Source organism: Mesoplodon densirostris, chromosome 2 (assembly GCF_025265405.1).
Source record: "Mesoplodon densirostris isolate mMesDen1 chromosome 2, mMesDen1 primary haplotype, whole genome shotgun sequence".
NCBI classification, from domain to species: Eukaryota; Metazoa; Chordata; class Mammalia; order Artiodactyla; family Ziphiidae; genus Mesoplodon; species Mesoplodon densirostris.
Genome location: NC_082662.1, coordinates 156,992,641 through 157,010,479, shown reverse-complemented (window position 1 = coordinate 157,010,479; position 17,839 = coordinate 156,992,641). Strand labels below are relative to the sequence as shown.

Here is a 17,839-nt window from a genome sequence, read left to right as displayed (position 1 = left end):
CGGGTTCGAGCCCTGGTCTGGGAAGATCCCACGTGCTGCAGAGCAACTAAGCCCGTGCGCCACAACTCCTGAGCCCACGTGCCACAACTACTGAAGCCCGCGCGCAGCAACAAAGACCCAACGCAGTCAAAAATAAATCAATTAATTAATTTTAAAAAGGAAAAAAAAAAGTGTCAGGGATGCCTGTGGTCAGTGGAGCTGTGTGGAGAGGGGGGAGCCAGACCACTGGGTCAGATGGACACAGGCAAGGAAGGCACTCCAGGAAGGGGGAGAGTCATTTCGGTTGCGTTATCTCGTATGATCAGATCCTGAGAGTCAGCTATTACACATTCAGTTCATTGGTTTGGGTACCTGTTGTTTTTCTGGCTCCCAAAATATCCGAGTGAGCAGAGCAAGGATCCCCCATGTCTCCTGCTACCTTTTGCTACGAAGATAAAGTAAACACCTCTTAAGCAACACAAAGAAAAACAAAAACAGTGAACCATGGTTTAAAATTAAGTCAAAAAAGAAACGTCAGGAGCGATAAGGTAAGGGAGTCGCAGGTGAATGCAGGGGCTGGAGGGGGAGGGGAGGGGCAGCCTCAGCCCTTCCTACCTCCCAGCTCTGCCCAGAGCAGGCAGGGACCAGGGCAGCATCCTCTCCCAGAGGAAAGGGCAAGAGGAGGGAACGAAGCCGTGGGCCCCAGAGCCCACAGCACATGTAGGAAGCAAGGGCCGTGTGTGCCTAAAAAAACCCCCCTGCCCTTTCTCAGCGACAGAGGCAGAAACAACATGGAGGAGGCCCTGTTCCAATGACTGTATAACAGTTACTACCAGCCGCTTCTGCAATTGTCAGAACAAAAAAAGGAAAGGCCCGGAAGTCTTTTAAGCAATTGCCCTACATTACATGAAAGTGACAAGGGACACAGGGAGCCATTGTTCCTCACAGAGAGATGGAAGCTTTGATGGTCAGAAAATGTATTTTCTGGGACCACAGAGAAGGGTGGCTGGGTGCTTTGGAAGAGGCTCCCACTGTCTCACACCAAACACAGGAAAGTGTTTCCACCCGGGCGCAAGGCAGCTGCGGGGAAGCTGAGTGCCACCCCTTCCCCAGTCAGGCTGTGCCTCGTGGGTGACAGGGGACCCCCAGAGCCCTCCATGGGGTCGGGGGCTTGCTGAGGTCAGTGCCTGCCTACTCTGGGTCTAGGGCAGCCAAGAGGCAAACAGAGGCCCACCCCGCTGACCTGCCCCCCACTTACCTGCAGCTCCTTGTGATGCCCCCGAAGGTGTACCAGCCAGTCCGGCTCCAGGTCCCTGTCTCCTCGGTGACGGTGGTGGTGTTCTAAAACCAGAGGATCTGACAGCTTCAGTCTCTCTGCAAGCTGTGCCAGGTTTCCAGACGGTAAGAGAGGGAAAAGGAGAGAGAGAAGTAAGTGAAATGGACAGACCACGGGGAGAGGCAGTAAGAAAAAAGAAGGGAGCCTTGACTGGTAAACCAGGCTACAAAGAATTGCCAAACAGCAAGTTCAGCAGATATCTTCCCCGAATTGCAACGTAAACACACAGTTAACCCATCTTGTTGCTAGACACTAAATAAACTATGAGGAGAAACTGTTACTCTGCTTTATGTCTCTGCAAAGCTGCCCTCAGGAGCAGCGCTTCTCAAGCTTCAGGCCTGGTAGGAACCACCTGGGACCTTTGCTAAAATGCTAGTTCTGATCCCAGAAATCTGTGGGACCTGAGATTCTGCATTTCTAACAAGCTCCCTACAAGGAGACGCCTGTGCTGCTGGTCAAGGGACTGCCTGTATCGTAAGGCTATTCCATCAGTAAGTTCCCTACTCGTCCATTCTGGGTCCTGAGCTGCCTACAACCGTCATCCTGTTGGCAGAAATTTGCCATCAAGGGGGCTCAGTACCACAGATTTTATTGATTACAGAATCCAACACTGGGCCTCATCTAAAACAAAGAAAAAATTGACGGTAGGCTGCCTTATTACTCTCAGCTAATGGATTTTTCTTCAATTAATTGGAACAACTATTTGCCTGATTGTTTTCTTCCTCAGGAACTAAAAGTTGATATGTTTGTGTTTTCTCTTTTTGAATGTATCTCACATGTGATAAAATATTCCATGCATTTAAAAGCATTTTAATAAGGATCATTTCCTGTTTTAACCACTAAAATATATTTTCTAAGCCCAGCTTTTATCATTAGAACAGTTCACCATAACAGGCAGTTTTACTGTACCAAAAAAGCAGATGCAAGAATGAATTTCCTGCATAGCACATGCCTGGTTTTCAGTCCCCCAATTTCACAGCGTCCCTTCCCGCCGCCATCCCCGCCCATAGCATCCTTCTTTGTGTGGTGTCAGGCCTCTGCTTATCACATCTGGACATGCATACGTGGTCAAAGACAGCCACGGGCTCCAATTTTACAGCATGTTCAAAGAAGACGAAATGGGGTGTCTGAGCCGCTTTACAATAGCTTTCTCTGAACACTGAAGATAACACACCTGCAGAGAACCCTCTGAGAAGCTCACCTTGATGAGTTCCACTAATAGCACAGGGTGACTGTTCTCTCCCTGGCTCAGGAGGGCTGTGCCAATGGCTTCGCAGTAATGCAAGGCCTGGGACACAAGGCCATAATCTGCCAGACGGGAAGCATAAAGGAGCTTATACACCTGTGAAGAGGAACAGGGCCAGTGATGAGCCCATCCAGGCAGGGACAGAAAGAGAGAAGTGGAGATAAGACTTCTTGGAAGTCAGCTGACTGCCAACTTCCTCTAACTCTGGATCCAAATATTAAAGAGGGCCTTGTGACATTTGGGGCATTCTATCTGTGTATGGGCACAATTCCAAATCCAGCCTGCAGTTCCGTCCTCATAGAGAAAGGGCTGGAAGGCACATCAGCTGAATCTCCCCAGGCTCTGGTCACCATGGAAATGCACTGGACTCTTCTTATCAGGCAGCCCACATCTCTGGGAAGCCTGGTGTATGTGGGGCACAGGACCAGGCACCAGGGGTATGGATAAAAGAAGAAAAAATGGCTGAGGTGCAAGGGACTTCAAGCCCAAGGGAGTGTACAGACAGAGACAGGTAAGGGCTCAGAGAAGCATGAGTGACAGAACTAAATGGAGCCTGAGGGCTGGAAATCAGACAGACCTAAGTTCAAATCCCAACTCCATGCTGGGTGTGGAACATTGAGCTAGTTACCCCACCTCCTCTCTGCGCCTTGGTTTCCTCACTATAATATGGGCATGATAATACGATCTACCCCTTGGCTGTTGTAAAGGTTCAGTGAGATAATCCATGTAAAGTCCTTAGAACAAATGGTACCCAAGAGACATGAGCCAATATCATGTAACTCCTTGGAACCTGTTTTGTAAAAGGGGGGTAATCATGCCCGGATTACCACAGGATTAGAAATCATACAGTCAAAGCATCATAACACAGTGCCAGGTGTGTAGAACTCATTCCCTAAAAACAGCTAATCTCACTGCTATCAGCCCAAAGACAGCTGAGAGGTGGGATGACTACATAACAGAAAGAAAGAGACTGAAGACCTGCATGGACCCAAAGGAGCTGGTCAGGCAGGGCTCTGCTGGAGAAGGTGGGTCTTTGGTAAAACTCTTAAAGAAGATACTAACTGGGTCATTGCCCTATAGGCAGTAATTCATTCATTTCCAAGCCTTTGTGTTTGGTGTTTGGTGTTTGGTGGTGGTGGTGTGCATGTATGTGTGTGTTGCTACCACCGAGTGCACTCTCAATACAGGCACGGAAGGAGCCATTATGGATTTAAGAAGCAACAGGGCATCCAGTAGAGAGGTTGAGAAGAGAGGTTAGAACCTGCGTGGACACCACCTGCACAGCTGCAGCCCTGGAGGGAAGAAAGAAGGATGGGAGCCAAGGACAGAGCAGGGAGGAATTTCCAGAGTTAAAAACAGAGTCATCCAGGATTTCCCAGGTGGCGCAGTGGTTGAGAGTCCACCTGCCGATGCAGGGGACACGGGTTCGTGCCCCGGTCCGGGAAGATCCCACATGCCGCGGAGCGGCTGGGTCCATGAGCCATGGCCGCTGAGCCTGTGCATCCGGAGCCTGTGCCCCGCAGCAGGAGAGGCCACAGCAGTGAGAGGCCCGCGTACCGCAAAATATAAATAAATAAATAAATAAAATTTTAAAAAGAGGTGATTAAGGGGGCTTCCCTGGTGGCACAGTGGCCCGGTCCGGGAGGATCCCACATGTCGCAGAGCGGCTAGGCCCGTGAGCCATGGCCGCTGAGCCTGCGCATCCAGAGGCTGTGCTTCACAACGGGAGAGGCCACAACAGTGAGAGGCCCGCATACGGCAAAAAACAAAACAAAACAGAGTCATCCAAAAGAGATGGGAATGGCAGGTCAGAGGAGAGGAGAAAGGGTAAAGAGCCCCCAGTCGGGCATTCTTGTTCCCACTCCCAGCAGGATGACCGTGGGGCTGAGGAGAAGTGGAGCCATTTGGAGACAGAAGAACAGAAGGAGCTACAGACGGGGGGGAGCCCCAGGGCTGCTGGCACGATTCGCATTGTCAGCAGTGAGGCCGGAGCCCCCAGCACAGAGGCTGCTGCAGTGTTTTGCTTTCCTATCTTAAAATGCAAACCTTTAGGGGACCTAGAAAGACATCCTAACCCTCCCCACATTCCAGCTAATGAGGAAAAGTCCAGTGGATGACTTAGTCCAGCCACTACATGCCAGATTGCAAGGCGGAAAACCCACATGGCCCACAGCCATGTGACGCAGGTAAGGTGGTGGCCTCGTGAGGGCTGAGTTACCTGGAAAGAAGGGATGAAGGATTTGGGGCGGCCCAGCATCTGACAGTACTCGAAGATTTCCGTCCTCTGGATAGCCTCAGTTGTTGCAAATTTCAAAAACTCTTGACTAAAACCAGGGAATAAGAATAAAAGAGATTGAGGCGGGGACAGATTTAAATCCTAGTAGATGGCCAAACACCAGCTGCATCCATTCATGGTAGAGTTTCTGTCCTGGGCTGATCCCTGGGGCAGCTCCAAGAGAGGAAAGAGAATCTGCACCTCCAAGGCTCTGGGGGAAGGCGGGGGGAGACACTGCGGGGAGGGGGAGATCGCTGCCATCTTTACTGGAGGGTCACGTAAGGCAAGCTGCTCTCACACCCAGCTCAGTGGGGCACTGGGTCCTCCCCGTAAGCACGCTGGGAGCCAGCCTTAGTGCCCTGAGAACCCAGAGCGGGCGTCTGTGAGAGGCCACCATAGCCTGAGTGGAAGAGCAGAAAAGAGGGAGTGATGTGATGTTCAGAAACATTGAAGAAAGAAGGCCCAGCAGAGAGAGGGTAGCACTACGGAGCCCCACATCAGAAGACGGTCCCTGTGCTGGAGGTTCATGCCAGTGAGGAAGCAGCCTGGGTGAACGTGATCTGAGGGGCCCTCAGAGTCCTCACGGGCCCCAAAACAGCTGCTGTGGGGTTTGAAATCATAATCACGGGGGCTATGCCTGGGGTCAGGACTGTTATCTCCAGAAACATCCTCATACAATATAAACATAGGAGGGAGACACATTAAACCGTTTCACTTACTGTCCCATTTGGCCCAGACGGGCCTCTTTGACAAGCCAGCTAGGTGCTATCAGAGACCGTGACCTTGACAGACAGGCTATGAGAGGATGCGTTTCTACAAAGAAAAGCCTGACAGTCTGGATTCCAAGTCCAACCTGACCCCACACTAGCTGTACCATCTTAGACAAGTTACTTAACCTCTCTGTGCCTTGGTTTCCCTCCTCTATAAAATGAAGATGAAAAGCGTACCTTCTTCACAGGGTAAATGTGTAATGATTAATGGAAATAGTGCAAATAAAACGGCTGGCACAATGTAAGAGCTTAGGAAATCTTAACTATTACAGGGAAAGAGAAAGAGAGATCTAGAATGTGGAGAGCAGCTAGAGAGCAAGCCGGTCTTTTTGTCCATTTATTCACTGTCTAGGGGCTTATTAAGGTCCTTCTGTGTGAAAAGCCTAATGCTACAGCCAGCAGGGAATAAGTGACAGGCGGGACTCTGAGTAGCTTGTGCACCAAGTCAGTGTAGGGTTTGGTGGCTAAACAAACGTCTTCCACTTTCGGGTTTTGCCCAAGGCGGGCTCTGAGAACGGGTCCAGAGCTGCCTGACGCAAAGGCTCAAGCCGCCGCGCTCCCGCTAAGCATTTTCTAAAGAGTCACTCTCTGATCACGGAGCCAGGGCGCCACCGAGTGGCCACAGGGGTACAATGCAACCCACAGGCACCAGTTCACAGCTTCCCCGGAGCAGGGCCTGGACCTGAGGCCCCCTGGCGGTGTGATGCGGCACCCACCCGGCAACTCCTCGGCCAGAGCCTACCTGTGCGGAAAACCATCCCAGAGGAGGGGACCAGCAGGGGCCGAAATTCACACAAGACAATGGAAAATGGAGCCATGAAACCCAGCAAGGGCTAAACCAATCCCCTGGAAGATGTCCTTCCCACTCCCTTTCCCCCAGAAGATCGCATACCTGTGGCTACTGCCCAGCAAGGCCAGGTGGTCTGTCTTCACGGTATAGGAGCCGAAGGGCACGTGAGCCATGAGGTAGCAGAAGTGAGCTGCTTCCACCAGCCCCTTCCCAGCTGCAGGAGGAGAACAAGCCCCGGTCATGGAACACGCCCACGTGAGGACCCACCCTCTGGGGGGATGGGAGAGGGCTGGAGAGGGGCTTTTCACACTACGATACGAGTCACAGACCCCCAAACCCCACTCCCTCTCCTACCGCATTTTTGGCCTCCGACATTATTTCACTTCTCTTCAGCCAGAATAAGGCACTATTTCACGTTCCCCCTAATGGATTTTCGAGGAGGACATGTCTAAGCATTTTAGTGCTTCGGAGAGGGAGAAATGGGTAGAAATGCCTACACCTGAGCAGAGAAGCTGGCCGTTGGGAGTAGCAATTCTTAACTAGGCTTCTTGGGGCACTAATGCCTCCCCTGCTGAAGTCAACCAATAGAAGACCTTTCCCAGTGATCATAAAAATTACATTCATTACCAAATTGTTCCCAGTTTTAAAATGTTCTCCCATACATTTTCCATTACCTCAACATTGAATTAATTGAATTAATTCAAATAGGTAAAGTAACTAGCACGGGGCCCGGCACCCAAGACGGTCCGGCAAAGATTAGTTCTCTTTCTTCCCAGGTGCTGAACAACCTGCCATTTGACTGGGCACAATCTTACACGTAGCTATTTTAAGTTTAGCAGAGCAGTATTTCACATAGTGCCACAAAGCGATGATTTCTAGACCTTCTGGCCCTTGACCAAATCTGAGAACCACTGATCTGGAATATTCAAGAGCCCCTAAGTGTTTATGAGGCCACATTCACAGACAGATGACAGAAATAAAGACTATACGATTACCCAGGGTAGTTCAGGCAAAAATAGAATTTCCTATCTGGTTGAGCTGGGTCACTGCGGGACTAACAGCAACAGTAGGCGAGATGCCCCCATGTGTTAACTCCATCTGCACGGGAATCTGACCCAGGCATAGGAATCACCTACTCAGGGGAGCCTCCTACAGTGGCAGACCCCAGAGTCTCAGGGGCCTGGCCTGCACTGGCTCGCAGCGGAAAACTGGGAAAGAGAAAGGCAAGAAGGACACCCCTCTCCCTGGAGTTTCTGTCCCCAAAACACTGAGGCTCCTGGGTCAAAGGAAAGCCTGAGGCATAGACTCAGGCCCAACACAGAACCTAAGAATCTAAGCACAGGGTGGTTAAAGCTGGCCTGGAAATAGAGGAGAGGAGGGGATGGAGCTGGTCTCTGCTTACCCAGGGTGTCCCCCATGGTGACAATCGTGCGCTGATACAGCTCCGGGTCCCCACCTTGATTCGACAGAATCACAGCCAAGTGTGGCCTCCAGTCTCCCCACTGCTCGTCCCCACAACACTGAAAAGCAGCAGAAAAATTGAAAATTGACTGAGTAATGTAGCCCTGACCAGAATATAGGTAAGTAAGGAAGGTTGTTGTCTATTTCCTGGTTTTCCAGGAACGACCATTATGCTGCCGGCAATGTGGCCACTCGTTGATTTTGCGTTCTCTTTTTAAAAAAGCAAAACTCTTAGAAGGATGAATAGGCAGGCAGGCAGACATGTATACATACATACATACACACACAGGGATGTTGGGAGATAGATAAATGGAATGACACTCTTGGTCACTAATTTTCAGATTTCCTCCTCGTGCCCCTAACCCCAATAGCTAGGGACAAAATCAGAAGAAAAAAAAAACTGATGTTTCAGTGGGAGACGGAGGATTGAATACCCCTGGTTCATGAGAAGAGTCCACATTAGCCAGTTAGAAGACAGGGGAACACTGGGCTCCTTGATATCTATTACCAAATGGCTAATGTTTTCTGGTTTTACAAAGCCAAAGCCCTCTCTCACACGTCACCTTCTTTAATCTTCACAACAACCCTGTGAACTCTAATTCCTATCGCCTCTTGAGGAGTGAGAAAACCAGACCAAGTGGCCCAGCCAGCGCTATGTCCCCTCCCTCTGGTGACCATGCAGAGGCAGCAGAGCTCCACGAGGGGGCGGTAGAGTATAATCAGAGAAATGGGAGCGGGCAGAAGCCCCTCACGAATGATGGGCCGCCCTTCTCCTGAATGAAGGGGAATTTCAGGACAGGGAGTATCAATAAAGAAACAACACAATGTCACAGAAATGACACGGGCCCTGGATCTACCTGGGGTCCTGCCTCTTGAGCAAGTTTCTTTATGTCTTTGAACTTTGTTTCTTCATCTCTTAAATGGAGATCATGATGTCTACCTGCCAGGATTTTTTTTTTTTTTTTACATCTTTATTGGAGTGTAATTGCTTTACAATGTTGTGTTACTTTCTGCTGTATAACAAAGTGAATCAACTATACGTATACATATATCCCCATATCCCTTCCCTCTTGCGTCTCCCTCCCACGCTCCCTATCCACACCTCTAGGTGGTCACAAAGCACTGAGCTGATCTCCCTGTGCTATGTGGCTGCTTCCCACTAGCCATCCATTTTACATTTGGTAGTGTATATATGTCCATGCCACTCTCTCACTTCATCCCGGGATAACTGTTGATAATAATATAGTTAGATGAAGTCCATAGCATAGTGCCTTACACTTGGTTTGCACCTTATAAATTACATGCATATAAATACACACACACACACACACACACACACACAGAAGCACAGCAAAGGAAAGAGGTGATTTGCAGACCAGTCTCTCCTCCACTTTGTTATACTGAATAGATAGAGCAGGAGATTGACAGTAATAGCTAAGATCTGGAGGTCAAAACAATTCACAGTTATTTGGTATTGTATTTGTAATTATCCCACAGAACGAAAGATGCTTTATCCAACTCCATTTTATAGTGACTCTGTTTATCTGGGCAATGCACGGTGAATGAGGACGATGATGACAATAAATCACAATAATAATAGCAGTTCTCACTGACTGCACCCTGACCCTGGGCCACAGCCTGTGCTAAGCATTTCTCCTAAGAACAATCACATGCATTAGGTACTATTATTATCCCCATTTTAACATGTGAGCCAGGCTCTTTCTTGCTGAAACTAAAGGGACTAGCAAAAGAAAAGCCCTGGCTAAAAGAACAAAAACTTAGAAGTAATTCTTCTGTCTCCTCCCCCAGGCGATTTGGAAAAAAAAAATCACTGTAAAGCAGGTCTACGGAGGGAGAAGAGAGAGAGATAACGCTTATTAACTAACTTCAGTGGACCAAGCATGTTGGTTGATATGTTCAGCTATTCTCTCCCCTTTAATTTTACAGTAGCTCTGTTAGGCATCAAAATGCCCACAAAGAAGAAAAGCTGAGGCTCTGAGGTTAAGTAGCAGGGCCCAGTTCCCACAACAGTGAGGAGCAGAGTCTGGGTTCAGCCTGTGACAGAGGCCCACGTCTGTGTTTTCCAGCTGCCATGCTTTTTCCACTATTTCTCTTATTATAAGTACCAAAGTCTAGCCTTTTACTGGATGCTACGATGCTAGGAAACTCTCAAACACTAGGGTCAAATACTGCAAATATCACCTCTGGCTCCTCGGTTTTCTCACCCAAGAGTAGGGAACATTTAGCAAACTCTACCAGTGCAATGAAACCCAATGGACTGTATGCTGATTACATCTTTTCCTGCATTTAGTGCTTTGTGACATGGTGCAATTTCATTGCAGAGCACAGGCCCTCAGCAGAATTGTGAGGTGCACCCCATGTTCCAGTATAGCCAGCTGGTTTGATGAGGGGGCATGAAAGTCATCATTTCTCTTTTCTGTTCTTGAAATTGTCAAGCAAAAGCGTGAAGTACATTTTCATTGAAACTAGGTGTCAGAAAAAATCCAAGCCTCTAAACACAAGAAAAGGTTTCCAAAAGTAATGGAGATTGAACAGAGGTGGGTTTAGGAGGCAGAGAGAGAGAACACCAGAGGGAGGGGATCCCACAGCCATCTCCACTGGCTGGGGAGAAGCAAAGATGCTTATAGAAAACACCAGGTCATGCGGAAATGCCAGCTGCCCTGGAATATGGCCCTGGCACCTCCCCAGATCAAACCTCCCATAAATAACTCATCTAGGGAAGACCTGAAGCCTATGAAGGAACAAGTACAGAATCGCTACAAATATACCACCAAGATCAAAGGAGGGGGGAAGGTAGAGAGAACATTCACCAGAAAAATGTTTCCACAAAACAAAGAATTGTCACCAAACATTTCATCATGAATTTAAGTAAAATAATGAAACAATTTGTTCTATGAAGCAAGGGTCTAAAGCTAAGTTACAGGAGCAGAGGAAAGAGATGGTGGAGAACAGGAGGAAGTAAATGTGACCTGCAGAGCTCAGGAGAGAAGTGGGAGAAAAATCAAAGAAATAAAGACAAAAATGGAAAAAGCACAGAAGCCAAGAGACACTGATGAAAACACAGTAAGGGACACACAGAAAAAAAGAAGAAAGAAAGAATTGAAACAAAAAAAATTTTTTTAATTAAAGAGAAAATTATATATATAATTCACATGTATATATGTATACAGTTCATATATATATATATGAACTATATATATTTTGTGTATAGAGGGTGTTCCTGAAAAGAAAACCAAAATAAGAGAACAAAATAAATACTGAAGGATATAATTCAAGAAATTTCTCTGGAACTGTAAGATATGGATGCACATATTAAAAGAGCATGCTGTATCCCCGAATAACTGACACAGACAGTCAACAACAAGGTATATCTCAGTAAAGTTATTGGACTTCAAGGATAGGGAAGGAATACCTTGGGACAAAAAGATCAATGCTCTTATAATGGGAAAACTATCAAGCTGGCCTCAGGGCTCTCCCGAGCCACGTCCCACACTGATGACATAGAATCTAACATGTCCAGCTTTGAAGGGTCACGTGCAGTGGTGGGGAAGAAAGAAAGCCTGGTTATGGGAAGCGTGGAGAGCAGGCTGGGGTTCTCTCGCTATTTGCCACACAGCGGGTAGCCGTGGATTGTGGAAACGGCACAGTCTTTGGAACCAGACAGACCTGGGCCCATCCTGACTCCACTACTCCTAGCTCTGTGATCTTGGTCATTTTACACCTTTGCGACTCAGTCGTCACGTCTGCAAAACAGGGATAATCATTCCTACCTCCGTGCGTTAAATGAAATAACATGCATCACAGCGCTTAGCACAGGGCCAGGCACATGGGAGGCGATTGACCAACAGTAATTACTTATTTTTCATCTCTAAAGCCATCACCTCGTTCCCGAGCAGTCCCTACCCCCTAAACCCTTAGGGTGCTGGGGTGTTGAGGGGGTCCTGTCACAGAGCATACCGTGGCTGCCTGTGGGACCCTCCCCGACATGAGCTGGAAGAGGGTCTGCAGTGGGTCGTTGAGCGCCAGCGTGCTGGTGAAGCTGCAGAGAGAGGAGACCGCCCGTCAGTGGGAATCCAGCCAAGAGAGCCTCTAACCCATTGCCTGTGAGGCACAAGGCCTCGTCTACTTGTATTTGATTGTAGCAGCTTCTTTTGGAACTTGAGTCTCTCCTTTCAGCTGTGCGTCTGCTCCATCCCGCTTTCAGATCTCCATCCCACCACACACGCCAACTAGATCTCATTACTGGGGAAGATCTTCTGCATTTTAGCACTGACTCCCTAACTCTCGAGTAACTATTTTGTAGGCCTCCGTCCATCACGGAGGTGAGCCACAACTACTTCAAAGACCCCTGAGAGTCCAACGGTGGGCACCTCCTCCCCAGGCACCCTCCACGCCCACTGCCCCACAGCAGCCCTCCTCCCCAAGCCCACAGCTCTCAGTGCTGTTTTTTGGGCTCATCGCTAGCCTGGGTCTCTAGTGCTTTTGCTCACAAGCACTACATAGTCATTTTCAGTAACCAAAGAGGCGTAGAGCAGGGACCAGAAATGATCATGCTGATGACAAACCATGGGATCTGCTTAACAAGGATATAATAAGCTCTATGGCTGATTTGAGATTTAAGCATACTCAGTAAGAGAGATTTCTCATGATTCACTGGGCCCCATCAAATATCAATGGCCCAAGGCAAAAATCTGTAGTCAAGATGTATGCTACAGTGTGGAGTTGTGGGACGTTCGTTTCCAAAACCCAAAGGAAACTTATCCCTCGGAACACCATCTTTTTTTTTTTTTTTTTTTTTGCGGTACGCGGGCCTCTCACTGTTGTGGCCTCTCCCGCCGCGGAGCACAGGCTCCGGACGTGCAGCCTCAGCAGCCATGGCTCACGGGCCCAGCCGCTCCACGGCATGTGGGATCTTCCTGGACCGGGGCACGAACCCGTGTCTCCTGGATCGGCAGGTGGACTCTCAACCACTGCGCCACCAGGGAAGCCCCACCATCTTTTTTTTTTAACAGCACCTTTCCTCCAGAGCTCAGAGTGCTTCTCCTAATAGAGGTTCAGTGTTCCTCACCATTCCAGTCTCTGAACATAATGAAGTACGTGGTGGTGTCACTAGTCCCTGGGAAAACCGAGGGTCGGAGTAATAAAGAGATTTCATGGAAGCCATGGTGAAGAATGGGCTCCCAGGTAGTGACAGACATTAGCCCCACAGACTGAACTTAAAGTGTGGGTGTCCATCTTCTCATCCAACTCTCTGCCCAATGGGATGTACGGGGGATTGAAATATAAGATAAGCAGAGAAGGTAGCTTCACGGCTTTAACCAACGTGAGAAGATAAATTTTGAGGTACCATCCTTTTCTCTGTCTAACCCAAGGCTGCTCCTTACAGGAGGGCTCCCACCCCAGCCCACCCCTGCTACACATCTGTCCCCGACAATCCATGGATGCTAACTGCAGCCTGAAGGGCTGACCCCTTACAGCACCCCATACACCTCCACCTCCATTTGGTTCTGAGTCTCTTTAGTTGTTTCACTGCCCTTGTTCTAAACTCCTGGCTAGGTACTCACACCTCCATTCCTATTCCGTCCTGGTTTGGGTATTATTTCCAGTCCCCCCAGCACCCGGGTCCTGGTGGCCCAGTGTGAACTGAAGGGAGCCTTCAGTCTTGACATCTCCCAGTAGATGAAGACTGCTGGATCTAATCCCCAGTCATATAAACCCCTTTCTACCACAGCTTGCAGTCCTGCTACCCTGTATCCCTCCCTACTTCCCAGCACCCACACCCGTGCTGCAGAACGAAGCAGTAAATTACTAACTCTCAGTCCTCAGGCTCTGTCAGTTTCCCTTAAGTGACCTACCCCCTCACTGATGGAACTCTCCAGAGCAGATCCTCCCAAAGAGAGAAGGCTACTGCAACGTAGAAACCTACTTAATTTTTGGAAACTTTAGTAAAATGTTTTATTCAACTTACCAGCTAGAAAGAATGTGTCTGTGTCTAGTTTATTAGGATCTGGAGAAGAGAAATGCTACGTCCAACTTAGAACTGGAAAGATGCTTGGAGGGTGGGGCCTTTCAGTGCATCTTGCATTTCTCCCCACCCTCACCTCCACCTTTGGAGGGGAGGCCACTCTGCTCCATGGGTCTTCTTGGCACGTCCCCAACTCACCCACTCATGACCCAGCTGTAGGTCCTTGTGTCCATCTTGCTGGCGAGGAACAAAGCATGACCCCACAAATGGTTCTTCATGGCCCACTCCAAGGCTTCCTGAAAACACAGACATCACCTTCAGCACCACCTTGCTCACCTGCCTCTAAGAGCGACAGCAAACGACTGTGCTTGGGGACTGCCCCCCCACACCCCCGAGCAGCAGAGGCCGGGCTTCCAGGAAGACTCTCAGAACCTCCCCTGCGAACATGAGAAAGGAACGGTGGAGAAATGGCTTTAACTGGCAGGTACTTCTCTCTAAGCTGCCCCTTTCTCCAGGCTTCACCTCATCAAACCCCTTATGTGATTGCATTAGCTCCTCCTCAGACATAGTTTCCAGTTAGCTCTATCTCTTTAGCCAAAGTCACACAATACTTTTATGAACCTAAGCACCAAAAAATGAGAGAAGCATCTCACCCCCAGCACTGGGTCTCAAAAGACGAGTTGCGAGATGGTGTTCATGGGGCATGGTAGAGGAACCATTTCTTTCTTTCTTTCTTTCTTTTAATTAGTTTTTATTGGAGTACGTTTGCTTTACCATGTTGTGTTAGACTCCACTGCACAACCAAATGAATAAGCCATACACATACAGATACCCCCTCTCCAGGAACCATTTCTTTATTAACAACTGTGGCAGAGACTGCTAGTTCCTCACTCAAATCCAAGTTCCCCTTCCTAGGCCAAGAGCCGGACTGCATGTCCCACCTCCCTGGCACTAAGGTGTGGCACTGAGGTGGGAAGGGAAGAGATGTGTGAAGCCTTCAGGTCTGGCCCATAGAACCCCTCCCCGTGCTCAACCCTCCACGGCCTCTTCCCCATCGGGCTGGAATGAAGATGACTCCCGGAAACTTTAGAGACTCTACAATGAAGATGGTGGAGCCTCCTACAGCTCAGTCCCTGGGTGAGTACATGGAGGAGGGCTGCCCCATCTTCTGTTCACCTGCCCAGTACTCTCGCATGAAAAGAAAGAGGCTGCTATTATGCTTGGTGGGGGGGCGGGGTTGTTGGTTTGTTTGTTTGTTTTTGGCTGCACCACACGGCATGCAGGATCTTAGTTCCCTGACCAGGGATCAAACCCATGCCCCCTGCTTTGGAAGCGTGGAGTCCTAACCACTGGACCACCAGGGAAATCCCGAGGCTGCTGTTATGTTTAAGCCAGTATACATAATAGTTAACCTACCCCCAGCTAATACCATAACTAACTGCTTACTATCAAGTGCTTGTTAACTATCAACTTCATACGTCAAATTAATGACACCATTAACTTGGTGACATGGGTTTGAAGCTGCAAATTTTAAAACATACACACACACATATTCACCTCTTCATTTAATTTTCAAAACTATTTAGTAAGAGCTTAGTTTATATGTGAGGGTGACCTGGTATTAATAATTTCCTTAGTGTCCCCCAAATAATGTGATTTTGGGGCAGGAGGTCACTAATGAGGTATTTCCACCTCCAAATGAAAATTTATTTGATTATCCCAACATCTCCCATGTTATCTTCTTTGAAGAGAGAATAAATTTAAACAATCACAGTTAAGAAATTCAACCTCATATCCAGTGGAAGTAAAAATGACATTAAGATTGCTTTTTGAAACGACGAGGTCTTACTATATAGCACAGGGGACTATATTCAATATTCTGTGATAAACCATAATGGAAAAGAATATTTAGAAAAAGAATGGATATATATGTATAATTGAATCACTTTGCTGTACAGCAGAAATTAATGTAACATTGTAAATCAACTATACTTAAATTTTTTAAAAAAGAAAAACAGGTGAAATCTTTTTTAAAAAATGCCCTTTTTGTATGTTAAACTATTTCATAATAGTATTTTTAAAAGGAGTTACTAATGATTGGTTGAGAATTACTAGTTTACTCAAAAATCTGCATCTCCGGGCTTCCCTGGTGGCGCAGTGGTTGAGAATCTGCCTGCCAATGCAGGAGACACGGGTTAGAGCCCTGGTCTGGGAAGATCCCACATGCCGCAAAGCAACTGGGCCCGTGAGCCACAATTACTGAGCCTGCAAGTCTGGAGCCTGTGCTCTGCAACAAGAGAGGCCGCGATAGTGAGAGGCCCGCGCACCGCGATGAACAGTGGCCCCCGCATGCCACAACTAGAGAAAGCCCTCACACAGAAACGAAGACCCAACACAGCCATAAATAAATAAATAAATAAATAAATAAATAAATAATCTGCATCTCCAAAAATATAATTTAAGAATGAGTGAAGAAATTGAGAACTTATATCAAGTATGTCAATCTCACACAATGCCAGAAATAAGACCCCAGTCAAGTGTTAAAGGTTTTAAAGATATTGTGGTGTCCAGCTCCTCACAGATCACCCTGAACTCCTATAGTGCTCCACCTACCCACCACTTACCTTTGGGTCAGTGTATGACAGGTGATGTGGTGGGTGATTACAAGCCCAAGCTCAGGCACCAGGCTGCCTAAATCTAAACCCTGGCTTTATTATTTACTAACTTTCCTCGTTGGTAATTACATAAAACAAGAATAGGACCTACTACGAAGATAAATGAGATAATGCATGTAAGGTGTTAAGTGAGTATCTGGCACATAGAAAGTATTTTTTCAAATATTCGCTTTATTGCTGTTGTTATGGTCATTATTTATCATTCTTAAGGAAAGAGATTATCACTGATTTATTTCTGTATCCCCCAACTGGGTTCAATGCCTTAGAAGTAGTGACTGCTTAATAAATGTTTATTGAATAAATGAATCACTGGTGAAATAGCAAGTCCCTACTATATAATGAATACACACACACACACACACACACACACACACACACACATATATATATACATACATATAGATGCTATAAGTTGATCCCATTAATTTTCACTGAGTATATCTTGCACTCATTTAAAAGATAACATCACATACAAATACATGCACACAATTAAAGATTTAAATGTAAAGGTGAAGTCACAAAAGTACTTCAACTTTATTTTCATAAATCAATTTTGAAGCAGGAAAAACCTTTCTAAATATGACCCCAAAAAATTGATTTTGGACAGAAAATCCTAAAAAAGTAAAGCGCTCCTACAAATCAATAAGTGGGGATCAAAAATCCAGCAGGGGGCTTCCCTGGTGGCACAGTGGTTGAGAGCCCGCCCGCCGATGTAGGGGACACAGGTTCGTGCCCCGGTCCGGGAAGATTCCACATGCCATGGAGCGGCTGGGCCCACGAGCCATGGCCGCTGAGCCTGCGCGTCCGGAGCCTGTGCTCCACAATGGGAGAGGCCACAATAGTGAGAGGCCCAGGAAAATGTGGAAAATCCATGACAAAAAACAATCATAGATTAAAGGATATTCAACTTCATTTATAATGAGAAATGCAAATAACTACTATACATTTTTTCACCTCTCAGATTGGCACAAATCCAAAAGTTTGGAAACACACTGGGCTGGTGACAGTGTGGGGAGACAGGCACTCTCATACATTGCTGGTAGAGTAATCGGTACAACCTCTAAAAGAGCAATTTGTCGATACCTATCAAAATTACAAACCATATACCCTTTGACCCAAAGCTTCCACTTCCACAAACTTGCCTTACATATATTCTCTCCACATGGCAAAATGACAGTGTTATTCATTGCAGCATTATTTGTAACAGCAGAAGACTAGAAATAATCTAAATGTGAATCTATAGAGGTTTAGTTGAATCAATTATAATTTATCTATAGAAACCAATGCAGCCGTAAGAAATAATGAGGAAGGTATTTATATA

The 17,839-nt window shown here is 47.3% G+C and overlaps 1 protein-coding gene across 1 annotated transcript in view; it reads right to left on the bottom strand.

Annotated features, from left to right (window-relative positions):
• Window positions 1-17,839, bottom strand: part of SEC16B (SEC16 homolog B, endoplasmic reticulum export factor) — a 56,225-nt gene that overhangs the window by 9,384 nt on the left and 29,002 nt on the right. Inside the window, exons 13-20 of the mRNA XM_060091212.1 lie at window positions 14,042-14,139; window positions 11,836-11,917; window positions 7,799-7,916; window positions 6,499-6,610; window positions 4,780-4,885; window positions 2,517-2,657; window positions 1,238-1,360; window positions 352-424 (exon numbers count right to left, since the gene is read on the bottom strand). Coding sequence (XP_059947195.1) covers window positions 352-424; window positions 1,238-1,360; window positions 2,517-2,657; window positions 4,780-4,885; window positions 6,499-6,610; window positions 7,799-7,916; window positions 11,836-11,917; window positions 14,042-14,139 — 853 coding nt within the window. The remainder of the gene's footprint in view (window positions 1-351; window positions 425-1,237; window positions 1,361-2,516; window positions 2,658-4,779; window positions 4,886-6,498; window positions 6,611-7,798; window positions 7,917-11,835; window positions 11,918-14,041; window positions 14,140-17,839) is intronic.